This window comes from Sinocyclocheilus anshuiensis, unplaced genomic scaffold (assembly GCF_001515605.1).
Source record: "Sinocyclocheilus anshuiensis isolate Anshui unplaced genomic scaffold, SAMN03320099.WGS_v1.1 scaffold1154, whole genome shotgun sequence".
NCBI classification, from domain to species: Eukaryota; Metazoa; Chordata; class Actinopteri; order Cypriniformes; family Cyprinidae; genus Sinocyclocheilus; species Sinocyclocheilus anshuiensis.
The window spans coordinates 3418262-3434019 of record NW_015542345.1 but is presented as its reverse complement, the minus strand read 5'-3'; the positions used below and the strand labels follow the sequence as shown (position 1 = coordinate 3434019).

General features: G+C 37.2%; 2 protein-coding genes across 4 annotated transcripts in view; both read right to left on the bottom strand.

Moving 5' to 3' along the window:
* LOC107691354 (PR domain zinc finger protein 2-like) overlaps positions 1–2516 on the bottom strand; it is a 20769-nt gene extending 18253 nt beyond the window's left edge. Inside the window, exon 1 of the mRNA XM_016489920.1 lies at positions 2479–2516. The gene's annotated coding sequence lies outside the window, so the exon portion shown is untranslated. The remainder of the gene's footprint in view (positions 1–2478) is intronic.
* An 8332-nt stretch (positions 2517–10848) lies between these two features.
* Positions 10849–15758, bottom strand: part of LOC107691352 (forkhead box protein J3) — a 136001-nt gene continuing 131091 nt past the window's right edge. For 2 of the 3 annotated variants that reach the window (XM_016489916.1, XM_016489917.1), the window contains exons 8-12: positions 14198–14608; positions 13721–13822; positions 12918–13103; positions 12738–12851; positions 10849–11774 (exon numbers count right to left, since the gene is read on the bottom strand). In XM_016489916.1, the coding sequence (XP_016345402.1) occupies positions 11662–11774; positions 12738–12851; positions 12918–13103; positions 13721–13822; positions 14198–14608 (926 nt within the window). In that variant the 3' untranslated portion in view covers positions 10849–11661. The remainder of the gene's footprint in view (positions 11775–12737; positions 12852–12917; positions 13104–13720; positions 13823–14197; positions 14609–15758) is intronic. The other variant, XM_016489918.1, reaches the window with a different exon arrangement.

The following is a 15758-nucleotide window of genomic DNA, read 5'->3' as shown; positions in this document are numbered from 1 at the left end:
TTCTCTGGATTTAAACATTCTTCGAAACATTTGGGATAATGTAAGTACACAAGTCAGCAAAATATATAACACTGTTCTAGTGGTTTTTGGATATTTTAATAAAAAAGTCTTACATATTGTGACTTTAAATGCATAAATGTCAATGTAAATGTAACTGGTTTAAACTCTATACTGACACCTATTGGCCTGGATGCATTAGGTTTGTTTGCTAACTGATGCCATGCAAGGTGTTTGTTTAGTTTGTTTTTCATCTTAAGTTCACACACCCATAGAATGTTTTATTATACCTGTCTATATGAATTTAATCCTAATAATTTTCTACGTTGTTATTTATGCTTTACAATGCACAGTGAGCACTGAAAGCACTATATAAGTTATATATACACTGCCGTTCAAAAGTTTGGGATCAGTAAGATTTGTAATGTTTTTTAATGTCTCTTGTGCTCATCAAGGCTGTATTTATTTAAACAAAAATACAGAAAAAACTAATATTGTGAGATATTATTTCAATTTCTAATATTGGTTTTCTGTTTTAATATACTTTAAAATATAATTTATTCCTGTGATGCACAGCTGAATTTTCAGCATCATTCCTCCAGTCTTCAGTGTCACATGATCCTTCAGAAATCATTCTAATATGCTGATTTATTATCAGTGCTGGAAACAATTGTGCTGCTTCATGTTTTTTTTTTTTTTTTAACTGATACTTTTTTCTGGATTCTTTTATTAATAAAAAGTTAAAAAGAACATCATTTATTTAAAATTAAAATCTTTTCTAAAAATATGAGTCTTTACTATCACTTTTTATCCATTTAACACATCCTTGCTGAATAAAGTATCCATTACTTTCAAAAAAAGAAAGAAAAAAATGTACTGACCCCAAACTTTTGAACGGTAGTGCATACTGTAACCAGATTTCCATTTTGAATAAATACTGTTTTTATTTTTATTTTATATTCATAAAAGAATCCTGAAAAAGTATTCCAAAGGTTCCAAAAACATGAAGCAGCACAACTGTTTCCAGCACTGATAATAAATCTGCATATTAGAATGATTTCTGAATGATCATGTGACACTGAAGACTGGAGTAATGATACTGAAAATTCAGCTTTGATCACAGAAATAAATTACATTTTAAAGTAAATTACAATAGAAACTAAATTGCAATAATATTTCACAAAATAACAGGGCTTTTTCTGTATTTTTGATCAAATAAATACAGCCTTGATGAGCACAAGATATATATATATATATATATATATATATATATATATATATAGAGAGAGAGAGAGAGAGAGAGAGAGAGTAAACCTATTAATGCTGTTATTTTTTTTCATTATTTTGTATGTAAACAACAACAAAATAAATTAAATTACACCAAAAATAATAAAAAATGTAATAAAACAATAATAAAATAATATAAAATGGTGAGATACCACCATTATGGCTTAGAAATGTATTATTCTTAACATATTCCAACATGGCAGCGTCCATGAGGGTGCGCCCCACTCTACGCAAAAAAAACATACAAAACTGATATGATTTTTTTCTTCATCTCACGTAAATGTTTATCATTTTAATATGTTTATTTCCTTACATGTACAACTTTTTTTAATTATGAAAAAAAAAATGCTGAGTGCACCTTTAAATTCACCTCAGCATGATTTCATCTGTACATCCTCCACTATCCTACTGCGTTTATTTGAACAGATTTTCTCTAAACTAGATGTAAGAATACGAAAAGATTCTTTGCGGGGCAGGAGAATGAATAAAATCCAGAGATTAATGAGAAGTGTTTCATTGTGGTGTCATCTTTGTTAATAACAGACGGTGGCTGTGGGACAAAGAAAGAAGGCGTTTCAGCAGCCACAGCCGAAGATGGATGAACTAACAGCGAAAAAGTTTACACATTCTTAAAAGAAACACCAGCATAAACTTACGATACGATATTCAGGGGTGGATTGTGTTGTGCAGACACACAATACTCATATGCTCACAGCATTATTATAATAAACCTGAATAAAAATGAATCGCAAAACAAGTGCGGGTTGTATGCAAAATAGATGTAAAGTGCATGCTTGTGTTTAAAATATTGTCATGGGAGCCAGATGGCGTTAAATCGTGAATTAAGCCAGTCGCTCGTGCAAACACGCTCAGGTTGAAGGCTATATCCCGACTTTCAGGCAAACAAACACACACCGCGCTTTAAACACACTTCAAATAGTCACATTTCGCTTGAGGAATCTTCTATGAGAGAAAAAGTTCTCCAAAATGTTTCACTAGAGCCCTCTAGTTGCTTTGTGGACTGGCAGGGCAAGCAGATTTTATTGTTATCATCAATCCGAGCACTAAGAAGTGCACAAACCCGATGCAACTCACTCCGAGCAAGGTGTCCTCCTGCTTTCCAAGCCATTCCGTGCAGCGTTGCAAAGGCTTGATTGAAATAAAAATGTGAGCATGGTGTTCTTGAACACTTACCTGTTGTTTTTTACCGGCACTGTGCAGTTTTTGGTCTACCTGCTTTCCAATGTGCTGAAAATGGCGGATGGAGACTAGAGCTTATAGAGCTTCCCCAATGTAACTGGTCGGTGGGGTCGCAGATTTGGGAGAGGCACACGACCATCACGATGGGCAATCATTGGTGAAAGTAATGCTGGCGAAACCTGGACCATCGCAAATCAGCTCATTTAATAGGACATGCTATGCCAAAATTGTTTAACTCATGTGTTCAGCTGTACACTTTGCATTGGGGAGACTGGGGCAAGTTGTCACTTTTTTTTCTCCAGTGAATATTTCTCAGCTTGAGTTCATTTTTGTAAGTTTCTTTATAAAGTCATAGCTCAAGAAAAAAAACAAAAAAAGCAGTTGAACGTTTTCACATTTAATGCCTAGCGAAAAAGACTCGGGTTACACGCTGACCCTTTTGTGACAACATGCCCCACTAGTTATGGTCAACAAATAATTCATAAATTGGCCCAGTATTTATGGAAAAATGTCCTTGTTCTGAGAGCACAGTTGAAATCTGTCTTAATTTATGCGATTGTGGTTTTATTGTGTTCACTTTTTATTCAACAACTATAGCAAAAATAGTATTTCATTTTTATTTTGGAGGATCTTCAATTTAAAAAAAAAAAATCAAACAGGAACTCAAATGTAGGATATTTGAAATAATTAAATTTGTCTTTTGAGACTTTTTTGAGACTTTTGACTCAAAATCTTCCCCAAAATTAAATGATTTATATATATATATATATATCACCGGGCAGGGACACCGGCAAAGGATAAGTATCGCTTTTTATTGTTTTTAGCTTTATTTTTTGTTTTTCATTTAAATGTTAAGTTTTGAAATTTTGTTGTATGCATTTGTCATTTTTATTTAATTTCTTTATTTTTAAAATGTGTATAGGTAGTATTTATAAAGTTTTAGCTTTTAGTTTTAGATCTGTTTTTATTTGTTTTAATACAACAATTGATTGCTTTTGTTGTCCTCATTTGTAAGTCGCTTTATATATATATAGTCTTATTGCAGAGACATTTCAATAAAAGACTATAAAAATGAATCTGGTATATGGCAGTTTTATGATCGGAGATGATCAGATCATAAAAATAATCCAGATTTTTCACATGGTGTGTATTGACTTGCAGAGACTATTGCTTTTTCATTCATCTTGTAGATCTGACCTGCCCTTTCCTGCATTTTGAAATAAGACAATGTTCTGCTTAGAATGCAGCATATCCACTGAACATCAGATTTCATCAATTCTCTTTGAACATACACTGGATATAATACAAAAAAAGGGTGTTATAAAATAATGCAACATGACAAGTAATGCCTGAAATGGAAAATGCCATAAAAAGAGATATACAAGTGTAACATGATAAATAACGTATGAAGCTGGTAAATAACTAATCTAAAGTGAATTACAGTTAATTGTAACCTCCAAATACAGTTTCTCTAATTGGATTTTTTTCCCCCGTCCCTAAATAATTGGCCTAAAAAGGCTTGTTGTCATTTCGGCCACTGGGGGGCACTGCGAATTAATGTGTAACTCGAAAACGTGTATTAAATCATAACAACAGAATTAAAATATTTTAGAATAATTCAACACCCTGATCGATAAATATGCATAGAGCTCTTTCTCCGTTCTCAGAGAGAGCTGTCAACACATGTAAAGCCCTTCTGTGTCTGGTCCACATGCTTACAACAGTCCACATCCCAAATAAATCCAGAACCAGCGTTTCCAATCAGTCTCGTGTGTTAAGATGTGGAGAGTGAAACATCTGCTTCTCAGAGTGATGCATGTTCCACATATGGATGCAGTTGCTCTGCTTGACCCAACAACCATCCATTGTGAACATCGTGCACAACATGTGCTAAACACGTGTATAAACTAAACGTCCTCAGAGACTCTCACAACGACACCAGCAACAGTCTACGAGGTGTCTGCATTCATTTGCATACTTTGGGAATTTGTGATTTACTGATTTTTTTAATTACTCTACTACATGAAAGAGAGGCATAAACATATTTATTCATTATAAATAGTTTAATCTGACACTATTAAAGGAACAGTGCACCCAAAAATTAACATTTCTTAAAATGTACTCACTCTCAGGTCATCCAAGATGTACATACATTTGCTTCTTCGTTGGAACAGATTTGGAGAAATTTCGCATTACATCACCTGCTCACCAATGGATCCTCTGCTGTGAATGGGTGCCGTCAGAATAAAAGTTTAAACAGATGATAAAAGCATCACAATAATCCATAAGTAATCCACACATCTCCAGTCCATCAATTAACTTTGTGTGAAGTAAACAGCTGCATGTTTGTGATAAATTCCTCAATATGTTTTAACTTTAAACCTTTGCTTCTGGCCAAAATATGAGTCCATAATCCATAATAATGCTCCCTCCAGTATATATATATATATATATATATATATATATATAAACTCCATCCTCTCATACCAAAATCCACCATTTTATTTGTTTTTATTTATAAATGGTGCTTGATGTGTGCATAACTCTCTCCTTTTTCACAAGCTACATTTTAGCTGAAAACAAATGTTTGAAGTTCAAAACATCTTAATGATGAATTTATTACAAACGTTCAGCTTAACTGATGGACTTTTGGAGTCGTGTGGATTACTTGTGGGTTATAGTAATGTTTTTATCAGCTGTTTGAACTCTCATTCTGACGGCACCCATTCACTGAAGAGGATCCATTGGAAAGCAAGTAATGTAATGCTAAATTTCTCCAAATCTGTTCCGATGAAGAAACAAACTCATCTACATTTTGAATGGTCTGAGGGTGAGAACATTTTCAGGAAATGTTCATTTTTGGGTGAACTGTTCCTTTAAAGTGCTTCATTTGACCACTTTGTTCACAAGAAGGTATGTTGCATCATCATGCTGTTGTTGAGGATGTAGATTATAATTAATCCTACACCAGAACTCACCAGATTCAGCACATTTTTCTTGATCCGGCTCTGCCTATAGAGCCCACGGTGATCAGAATCATTAGAGAGAAGAATGCAGTGTCCAGAAGCAGACCTCAGCTAACCCCTCCTAAAAAGCACAAGGACTCTAAACAATGGCAGTGTTGAGGCTGCACACTGAACATATTAGAGCGCATGCAACGCAGAAAGCATGTGGCACCCTGGGCACCACGGGATTGCTAGATCATCCACAGGTTTCTCAGAATCACCTATTTCAGGAAAAAATCTCGGAAGCAGGAGGAAGACAAATTGCAATGTTTCTTTGTCAATAAATAGTTTATGAAGAGTTTTACTGTATTTCTTCCACAAAAAATACGGTCAGTGATCAGAGTAATATTTGTGTTATTTTGCAGCAATTTAGATCAGATTGCTGTCCTGACAGACCTTCCAACGCCTTACTCAAAGTTTAAAATTTGACACGATAGAGAAAGAGCTTTTTAAAAAGGATTCCAGCAGCACATCTTCCAAGATGCCATTGAGTTGAAGAGATTGATCTGATGGGGCCGAGGGGTCGATGCGTGTGTGTATTTACTAACAAAATCTATTTTTAAAGCGGTTCTGAACGTAAGCTTCAGATACTAGAAGTAGACCGGCAAGTCAGTGACAGCACCAGATTGTCAAATTCAAAATAGGTCGGTAAAATACCAAGGGACTATGTGTGCTCTTCAGGAGGAAACTGGGATTACAAAGATTTAAGCAGTTTCAAAGCACCATGGTGAGTGCACCAAATATATATGTGTGAGGAAACGCAAACTTGTAGGGGGCTTCAAACACTGCAGCATCTTGAGAGAGCTTCTCAACGCTAAGAACATCCAGTCAACGGCTGTCTTGTCATCAGAAACCGGTTTTTACTGAAAAAGCAAGATGGCTAACCTAGATCTGCTGAGCAAAAACAGGCTAGTTAACAAGCTTATTGTTCTAACCCATTGTGACAGCCGAGGCTCAGCCGCACGTATACCGTACCAGACTACAGCGTGTACGGAACGCTTTGATGAAAAATGAATCAGATTTGAAGTTTAACGTGAGATTGCAACCTTAAAAGTTAATTTTAGGGTCAGTTGCTTTGATGTTTCATGAAATAAGTTGACACCGCATACGTGGACACTGAATGTCTTATCCCACATATTACATGGCTGCTCATAAAAAAAATACGTGGGCAATAAATCTTTTAAATTTAATTGAAATTAATATTATAACTGTACCTGTTTTCCCACAAAGCACTTAGCCTAGCAACAAGATGCACACAGCACAAATATTTTAATACTTAAGTCCTTTCGGGCAGTTTTAATACCATTTATGAAATGAGAAAAAGCAAGTGCGAGAAAAAAAGCAAGGACCATTCACATGGAATGAAAACATCTATAGATATTGGTGTCAACAAATCTATCCTGTAGATGCACTTTTTTTTAAAGTTTAACTTTTTAACTTGAGAGTACTGTCAAGTGACAGATGCTGCAAAAACCCGTTTACATACGGTGAATGCTATATATATCATTGATTAATTTTCTGTCAGTATTTCTGAAAAATAGAGGTTAATGTTCGTTAAAAATATAAGAAATACGGGCGTCCCGAGTTCGAATCCTAGCTCGAGGACCTCCTCTCTCTCTCCCACTTCGCTTCCTGTCATCTCTACACTGTCCTGTCATAATAAAGGCAAAAACGACAAAAATAAATCTTAAAACATAATATTTGAGAATCAAATTATATATATCAAATTCCATTTTTAGGTGTTTTGGAGTATTCTGTGCAAGTACTTCAGTTTTTGCAAGGATATGTATATGAAATAAATATCACGAAGCAGCAAAGATTCCACAGTGAAGTTAACATATTTTATTTCTTTAAGTGCCATTCATGCATATCGGGGGAAGGGGTGGTATTGACAATCCTAATGACACTTCAGAGTTATTTTACAGCACTAAAACCAATACAAAGTGAAGCCGTGTCATCTTATTGGACAGCAAAAGTAATAAACCGTGCAATAACAAAATGGAAAAAAAGGGGAAAATGAAGGAAACAACAAATACAAGTAATGACCAGGACAAAATCAAACAGAAAACAAAGATTAAAATAGAATATAAACACTGAAACACTGAATGTTGAACCATAGTACAGGTAAACGGTAGTGTCACACAAAAAGCCAACGCATTTTCATCACATATATACAATATAGATATATACATACTGTGTCACCCTTGGATTGGACAATAACAAAATACTCTGTATTCATCTCCCTCTTTTCTTTCGCAGGTGAACCCGAGCCCTTGCCTTGATCCCTCACCACCCCAGAGGAAAAAAGGACAATCGAAAAGACATATATTTACAATAAGCACAACGACACACCAACAATGAATAAAACAGGCTCCAAATACCAGAACTTGTTGGCAGTTTTCTCCCGTAAATGTAACAAGGCTTCTTCCTTGATTACAGTAATCTCTCTGGCAGATGCATCCCCACTTGTTTTTAGTTATTTTTTTCTTTCGTTTTACGAAAACTGAGTTGTCTTTAAACAGTTAAAACTTTCACACAACACAAAATCAAAGGAGCAATGTTTTTCCTTTTTCTTTTTTGAGAAAAGAGAGAGAGAGAGAGAGAGAACTCATCACCTGTCCAGCTCATATTCTCTAGAGCTCCCTTTACGCTTTCCGTTCAGTCCGATCCTTCAGACTTACGTTACCCTTCCACACCTGGGAAGGATGCCAATTACCTGCTGCCTTTAATGTTGCAAAATTAAACTTTCTCTCTTTGGCAAACAAGAGATCCAAACACATCACTACCAAAAACAGATTGGCAATACATACGAAATATTTCCAACCGAAAACTGACCTCCTCCTGCGGTCGACATCCAGACAAACCATGATCGAGGGTGAACACCACAGTATGGTATTAAAGTTCACACCGAGGGTGGATCGATGCCAGATGTTCACTCGGCAGTGAGCGAACGAGGTGAGATCCTGCTTGAGTTAATGAACGACGTAAGCGTTTGTGCTTCTGAATTCTTTTCAAAGTGCACAAATGAGCAGATAAAAGCTCTCAAAGCTCTTTGTATGACAAACACTGAGGCTGGGTGAACAAGGCTCCTGAACACTTCAACAGTATCCAAACGAAAACATGAGACAGAAAGAAAAGAGCAAGAACAGGATGCAGGGAGCCAAAGCAGATTTGGGCAATGAAGCTTAGCTTAAGAACAATGTGCACAGCGTCGCAGTCAAATCACAGAAAAACACAGATGCTGAACAGTCTGGGGTAAAGTGGATAACGGTTCTGTCACCGTTTTTCCTTCCTTGTAGAATCCGGCAATGTGAGCAGACTCACAAAATCAGCATCATGGGCAATTTAATTGGATTTCTAGGTTACGTTAGGCTTCAGTAATATGGTTTCGCCAATTTAAACCCTATTAGCGTCAGAGAATCTGACAATTGCTTATGTAATGAGGGAACACATGGATATGTAACAAACTACATAGCTGATCGTGGACAGGACTCAGTGAAGAATCGGGCTGAAATGTCATGAACATGAAGTTTGACTGGGTTCCTTGACCATTAAACGTTTTAGGGTGAATCGCTCAAAACCTGTCATATTTGACCCCAAAATCAAAAGGCAGAAATATTTTGCTCAAAGAAATGCATTTTTAAAATTTTATTCAAGTAAACTGTTTTATTTTATAATATAAAGACTGTAAAAATGTCATTACTAGTAATGTAAGGGGAAAAAAAGCAAAATAACACTATTTTTTTTACTGCCTTTAAGCTAAATTTAATTATTCAACTCTGATTTTTTCCCCATGAAATAATACAAATACTGTTTTACAGTAATGAGAATGAATCATTGCTGAGAATAATGGGAATTACTAAAAGAAAAAGAAATAATGTAAAATGTCTGAACAGATTACAGTAATGGAAATTTTAGAAGGGAGATGTACTTATGTGCCATTATAATAACAATAATGTTTCATGATAATGTCAGAACTCCAAATATTAATGGTCCTAAAATATTTGTATGTAAACCATAATTTCTTTTTTGTTCTAATTTTGAGGTTTAAATGTGTGTGTTTTTATGAAGGACATACGGCAAACTGTTCCATTATATTAAGGGCCTTAGGGATCAAAGGCCAATACATCTCAATGACTAGTGTAAATACTCGGAGAGTTTATAATACTGTAATACATAAAAAAAAAGATTGTCATAAGATCATTTCACTTTTCCAAGTCTATTAGCACTTACACTCTGATGAATAATAAAACAAAGCCCATAAAGACGACTGAAAACTACTGAAGACCAAGGAGACCAAGGTGTGCATAAACTTTCAAGCTATGAGAAACAGATCCACTCCTTCCCTTTTCAACCGCATTTTATGGCTTTTCTAAACCAGCCCTGCACTCTAAAATTTGGTCTAATCAAAGTGCTGCTTCTCACTGAGAAATACCCTGCTAAAGGTCAAAGGCCGGACATATTTCTAATTTGGTTTCCGCTATTCTAGTCCAGATCTTGTGCATTAGTTTTGTGCTCTTTAAAAGAGATGATTGTAATCACTGATAGCCCTAAATTAATTATATTGCACAAAAACATTCCATAATATCGCTGATATAATAAAATGACACTGTGGTTTGTAAAGTTAGCAGACACTTTCAACTAAACGTCTTAAAACATAGTAAAGCTAATTACAGCTGCTTAAGGGCGCTACACTTGATAGAGCAGGATGCAGTTACTGTCTAGTTTCTGCATCCAGGTTGATGTTTTTTTTATTTGAAGGATGGTCTGAATGTGTGTGATTTTAAACTTTGCACAACTTCTTAGTAGTAGAATTTCAAACGCAGCAGTTAACATTCCTCCAAAATAAGGCTATTAGTGTATCTAAGTATTTTAGTCATCTCCTTTCTCTCAGTATTTCATCTCCTTTCTTACGTTACACCCAGCATTCAACAGCTAAATTGAAGGTATGCTCTCTGGAAAAAGTCCTTGTCAGAGCAGCATAGAGCAAGCGATTTCATGTCAGTTGGTCCTAGGGTTAAAATAAAGAGGGCTCTTTTATTGCAGACCATTAAGCAAATGTGCCTTGACGTGATTTTCATCTCCTCCTCAACGCTGCTGTAAAGAGCCACACAGCAGGCTGATTTCGCAACGTGAACAGGGCTCTCCGGTATCCCACAAATCTCCGGTCAGGGAAGCGATCGCTCCTAAACGCATGAAATTTTCTGTGGCAGGTCCTGAGGGCTTTAAACAAACTCAAAAAGTAACGCAGTTCGATCGGGAGACTACAGGTTGACGGGCGATGGTCAACAGAAAGAGGATTGTACATGCAAACGTAAAGCGATTAGGGAAATCGATAATAGTGAGGTCTGGATCGATATCATTTTCATATGAATTTTCATTTTCATATTCAGACTAGCCTAAAACTATTAGTGACAAAAAACATGACACACTTCAGACAGCAAAGATACGCAAGTACAAATACTGCAGGTAATGTGGCTTACACGTTTTGTTATGAGCTTAAGAATCAGTAAAATCTGCTGGATTTGGATGCATGGCGACGTCGGCATATTACAGTGTGTAGGGTCAGAGAAGCAAAAAATTGGCTACTTGTGCCTGAGCGATGGCAGGTGCTTAGAGTGTCACGTTACCTGCACCATCGGCCCTCTTCTGAAAAGTGCCCTGCATCTCAGATGAAGTTTCACAACACAAATGAGGGAGCCAATCTTGTCTGATAGGCAGTCGAGGCCTGAGTTTGTCACCATGAGAGGGGAGAACAAGCCGGATGCAATCACTCGAAAAATCACAGAACAACAGTTGAAGAGCAGGGGCGAGCTTGGCAAGTTTGCAAAGAGGCTGTGGGTCGGGAGACATTTGACTTAAACCACTTGCCCCTTGGACAAGTATAAAAGCGATCAGTTAAACATGTCCTAGTAAATGTGATTGTCTTCAAAGTAATATCTTTTTTTTTGTTTGTTTTTGTTTCATAAAAACACCAGGAACACAGGAGTCTTTTTCAGGTCATAATGAACAACACCTGCACTATTTTTCAAGTGTCCCATTCCAATCTGCCTTCTGTCACGGGCATGCAGACACCTCAGGTCCAGCCCTCTTGCTCTGTAACACAAACACACTGCCTCCATACGCTCCGCTCTCGTTTTGTCTGCACCACTCTTCGCTCTCGGGGACTGGGTTAGACGATGGAGTCCCAGTCAAAGTCATCCTGGATGTCGTCGGCAGGCATGCGGCGTATCTGGAAGTTTCCAGCAGGCATCATATGCTGCTGGTTCATCTGAGCGTGATGGCCTGAGGGCAGAGCAGAGGGGAACGGTCACGACATACAATGCTTTAGCGTGCAGAGATTTTTAAAGAAAACTATTTCGATTCATATTGTGGAAATATGCAATACAAACTGCTAACGAAACACAAAGGTGTGGATGCTTGTTTCTATGTAGTTGCTGTGAATGTGTTTTACAGTGTTGCTATGCCTTAACTAGATAAAGTGTGGTTCCTAGGGTGTTTTGAGAATAACCAGTGTGTCTCTTTGATATCCTGGTCACTATATATGGCTCAGCTCCTTCAAATGCATGACTTAAAGGGATAGTTCACTCAGAAACATAAATTCTGCCATAATTATTCACCCTCATGTCGTTCCAAACCTGTAAGACCTTCGTTCATCTTCGGAACACAAATTAATTTTTTTGATGAAATCCGAGAGCTTTCTGACCCAGCATAGACAGCAAGGGAACTATCACGTTCAAGGCCCAGAGAGGTAGTAAGGACATTGTTAAAATAGTCCATGTGACATCAGTGGTTCAACCTTTATTTTATGAAGCTACGAAAATAATTTTTGAACTATTTTTATCTCAAATAAATGCTGTACTTCTAACTTTCTATTCATCAAGGAATTCCACTAAAAAGGTTATCACAGTTTCACAGCACAACTGTTTTAAACATTAATAATAAGGTTTCTTGAGCACCAAATCAGCATATTTGAATGATTTCTGAAGGATCATGTGACTCTGAAGACTGGAGGAATGGCTGCTGAAAATTCAGCTTTGCCATTACAGGAATTAATAAATTTTTGGAAAACATTTTACTATATTATGTATTCTTTCGGTTAGGGGTTTGTTCTCTAATCCCAAGTATGAATGATAGTAGAATCTGTTATGATAGTATTACATACATTTTTTTTAATTTTAAACACTGCATCCTGTTCAACATGATGCACATCCTGCCACATTTGTAAAAGCTGAAAAGGACAAGGACCTGTCATAGTGGGGCCAGCGCTGCTCATGGGCGGCATATGAGGATATCCCGGCGGACCCATCATTGAACTCAAGCTCTGTCTCGAGTCCATGTACATGTTTCCTGAAAAACACACTGATGTTACTATGTTAATACTGTTGCAGTCTTAATATGTGACACTGTGGATTGTAGTCTGCTCACCTGTGTTGATGTGTGGGTTGGGTTTTGGATGCATGGAGCCGTGGCACACTGGAGGTTGCACTGCCCCTTGTGGCTGGATTCCAGTGCGAGCAAAGAACTGATTGATGGAGGAGCAGAGGTCTGCAATCTGAGTGGGCTCCAGAGACCAGTTATTCAGCTCAGCCTGCCTCATGCTCTCTTTCAAACCTTCAGAAAAACAGTGACAGATTATTTAATCAGTCTGTCCAGTTGATTTCTCAAAACTAAAATGAAACTGCTTGCTAAACGCTACTGTTTTAAAATTAAATGCAGAGTTAATATACAAAACAAAACACAGAAATAGCTTAACAGGTCCTTTGTTCAAGTTAATAAGCAATTTTCCAGTGATTGTGAATTAATAAAGAACATTGCTTAGAGTTTCATTATTTACACACAAACATTTTTAATTTCGTAAGTAATGAAACAATGTTCTTTATGTTCTTTCTTTATTTAGCAATGTTCTTTTTTTCAAATAGCTTCTTCAGTTTTTTAGTTGAACTACTCAAATTAGCCATTGCATATTTAGCCTAGACAATTTAGCATATATATATATATATATATATACATATATATATATATATACACACACACACATACACACACACATATATATATATAACAATATTTACTCACAATGCATCATTATATATCATACAAGCGGAAATAGTACAAAATTTACAGTTTAAAAAAACAAAATGATGAATTCTTTTTCATTAGCATTTAGTCTTTTGATAAAAACAACAACAACAGTGAATTTAGTATATAAACAGACATTCTGATTATACCTTGGAAGGGTGACAGATCAACATCAGCCCAGTTGTAGCTGCTGGCGATGCGGCAGCTTTCTTTTAGCGCATCCAGGTTGGGGTACCAGTCACTGGGAAGACCTGCAGACAAAACAAGAAGGTAGTGAAGGCCACAGCAGACAGCAGAACTCTGAATGTGTGGAAGCTGCTGTGCACTTCCTGTTTGAGGCAGTAGGGGGAGCCATAACCCTCTGCTACAGGCCTGCTCTCTGAAGTGTGCAGCATTTGCTTTGTTCTCATTAGAGGAGCTGTATAAATCACCCTATGATTTACTGCTGACTGCTCCAAAGTTGCCATAAATTTCTTAATCTAAAATAAATGACTGTTAGAAGAGGCCTGAATAAATCGTCCTGTCAGGGCAATGCCAGCATGAAAGGAAGTATGCTGAGGGTTCGAGACAGAAAGCAAGAGAGACGATCAGATAGCGAGAACTATCACAGACACACAGACTCTTACCGGTGTTGCACTGCATCTGTTGCTGGGCAGGATGAGGCTGGTGGGAGAGATTCTGGTGCTGCTGCTGCGGTGTGTGCTGGCCGTGGGCCTGGTGCTGGGAGGGATGCTGCCCGTGCTGGCTGTGTTGGCTGTGCTGGGGATGTTGGCTGTGTGCCGTATGTGGGTGCTGGCTGTGCTGGGTGTGAGGGCCATGCTGTGAGAGGTGCTGTCCGTGGGGCGAGTTGTGGGCCGAGTGAGGGGGGTGGGAGAGAGGCACCTGGCTACCGCTGTTGGGGATGTTGTTGGGGTGAGAGTTAGTGATGCTGTTCTGGTTGTTGTGAGGGTGGGTGCTGATGGTGGTGCTGGGGGAGTGTTGGTAAGAGCAGGAGGTGTGGGTCTGCTGGGACGACTCCGAGGGCATACCCATCAGACCTGTAAGGATCAAACAGACAGCATCATGTCAAACAGGCTGCCTGCATCTGATAACCTGATAAGCTTTTCCATCATGTCAATCTAAACTATTAATTAACACTCAAATCTGTCACTGATACAGGCAATACTTTATATGAAGGTAAGTAACAAGGCACAATAACTATATTGCATTTATTTATCGTCTGGTTATTAATCTGAATCAGTGTTGGGCAAGTTACTTCCAAAATCTAAACTATTATTTATTATGTAAAACAGGCTTATAACGCACTTAAAAAACATCCTCGTCACATGAGCAAATGTGTCTTTGGCCCGAGCTCAGGCTGAACGGCACCGATTGTAGCTACTACGCAGTACGCACTATTTAAATTAACCAGTGTATCTATATGTTTGGGTGACTGTATTTTATTCTGATAATAAACAGGCTGCAACGTTTGCAATGCTGTGTGTGCGTGAGGCGCCGGCGCAATCAGGTCTATATAGCATAAAATTATAAAATCATATTTAGATGCCGGTATGTAGGTCTACATTAATGTTATGTGTAGTTTAGGTTAAACACAGATAAGCAGAAACCGCATGATTACATTCATAAATAACACCGGTAAATAAAGCAAAATGTTATAATGAACAAAAAAGAAACACCGTACCTAGCCTATAGGCAATTTTGAACGGCTTCAGAAGAAATCTTTTCCTTTTGTTTTGTTAATCTGTTAATTAGGCTATTTAAGTAAAAAAATTAGCATATTCATTCATTTTACATATAGACTATGATTTAATAAAAACAGATCTAGTTATTTTTAGTTCAACTTAATTTTTGTTGCTTGTCTGCACTCGTCCGCCGCCTTTTTTCTCTTCTACAGACAACAACAAAAAATACTAAGGAGTGTGTCCATCTCACAAATGTAGAATCCTTCTCTGCAGTCATCTCAACCATCTAATTCCAGCAACAGAAGATAGACAAACTATTTTACCTGCGGAATTTTTTCTCTGGTGCTGTTTTGCAGTGTTAGTAAATTCACCACTTAATTTAGTTAAAATATGCTGCTGTAACTTGCGTTACTGAGATTGTAACGAGTAATAATATTACCCAAACTTAATTAGTAATGCGTTATATTACTGCGTTACAGCAAAAAGTAATATACTACTGTAATAT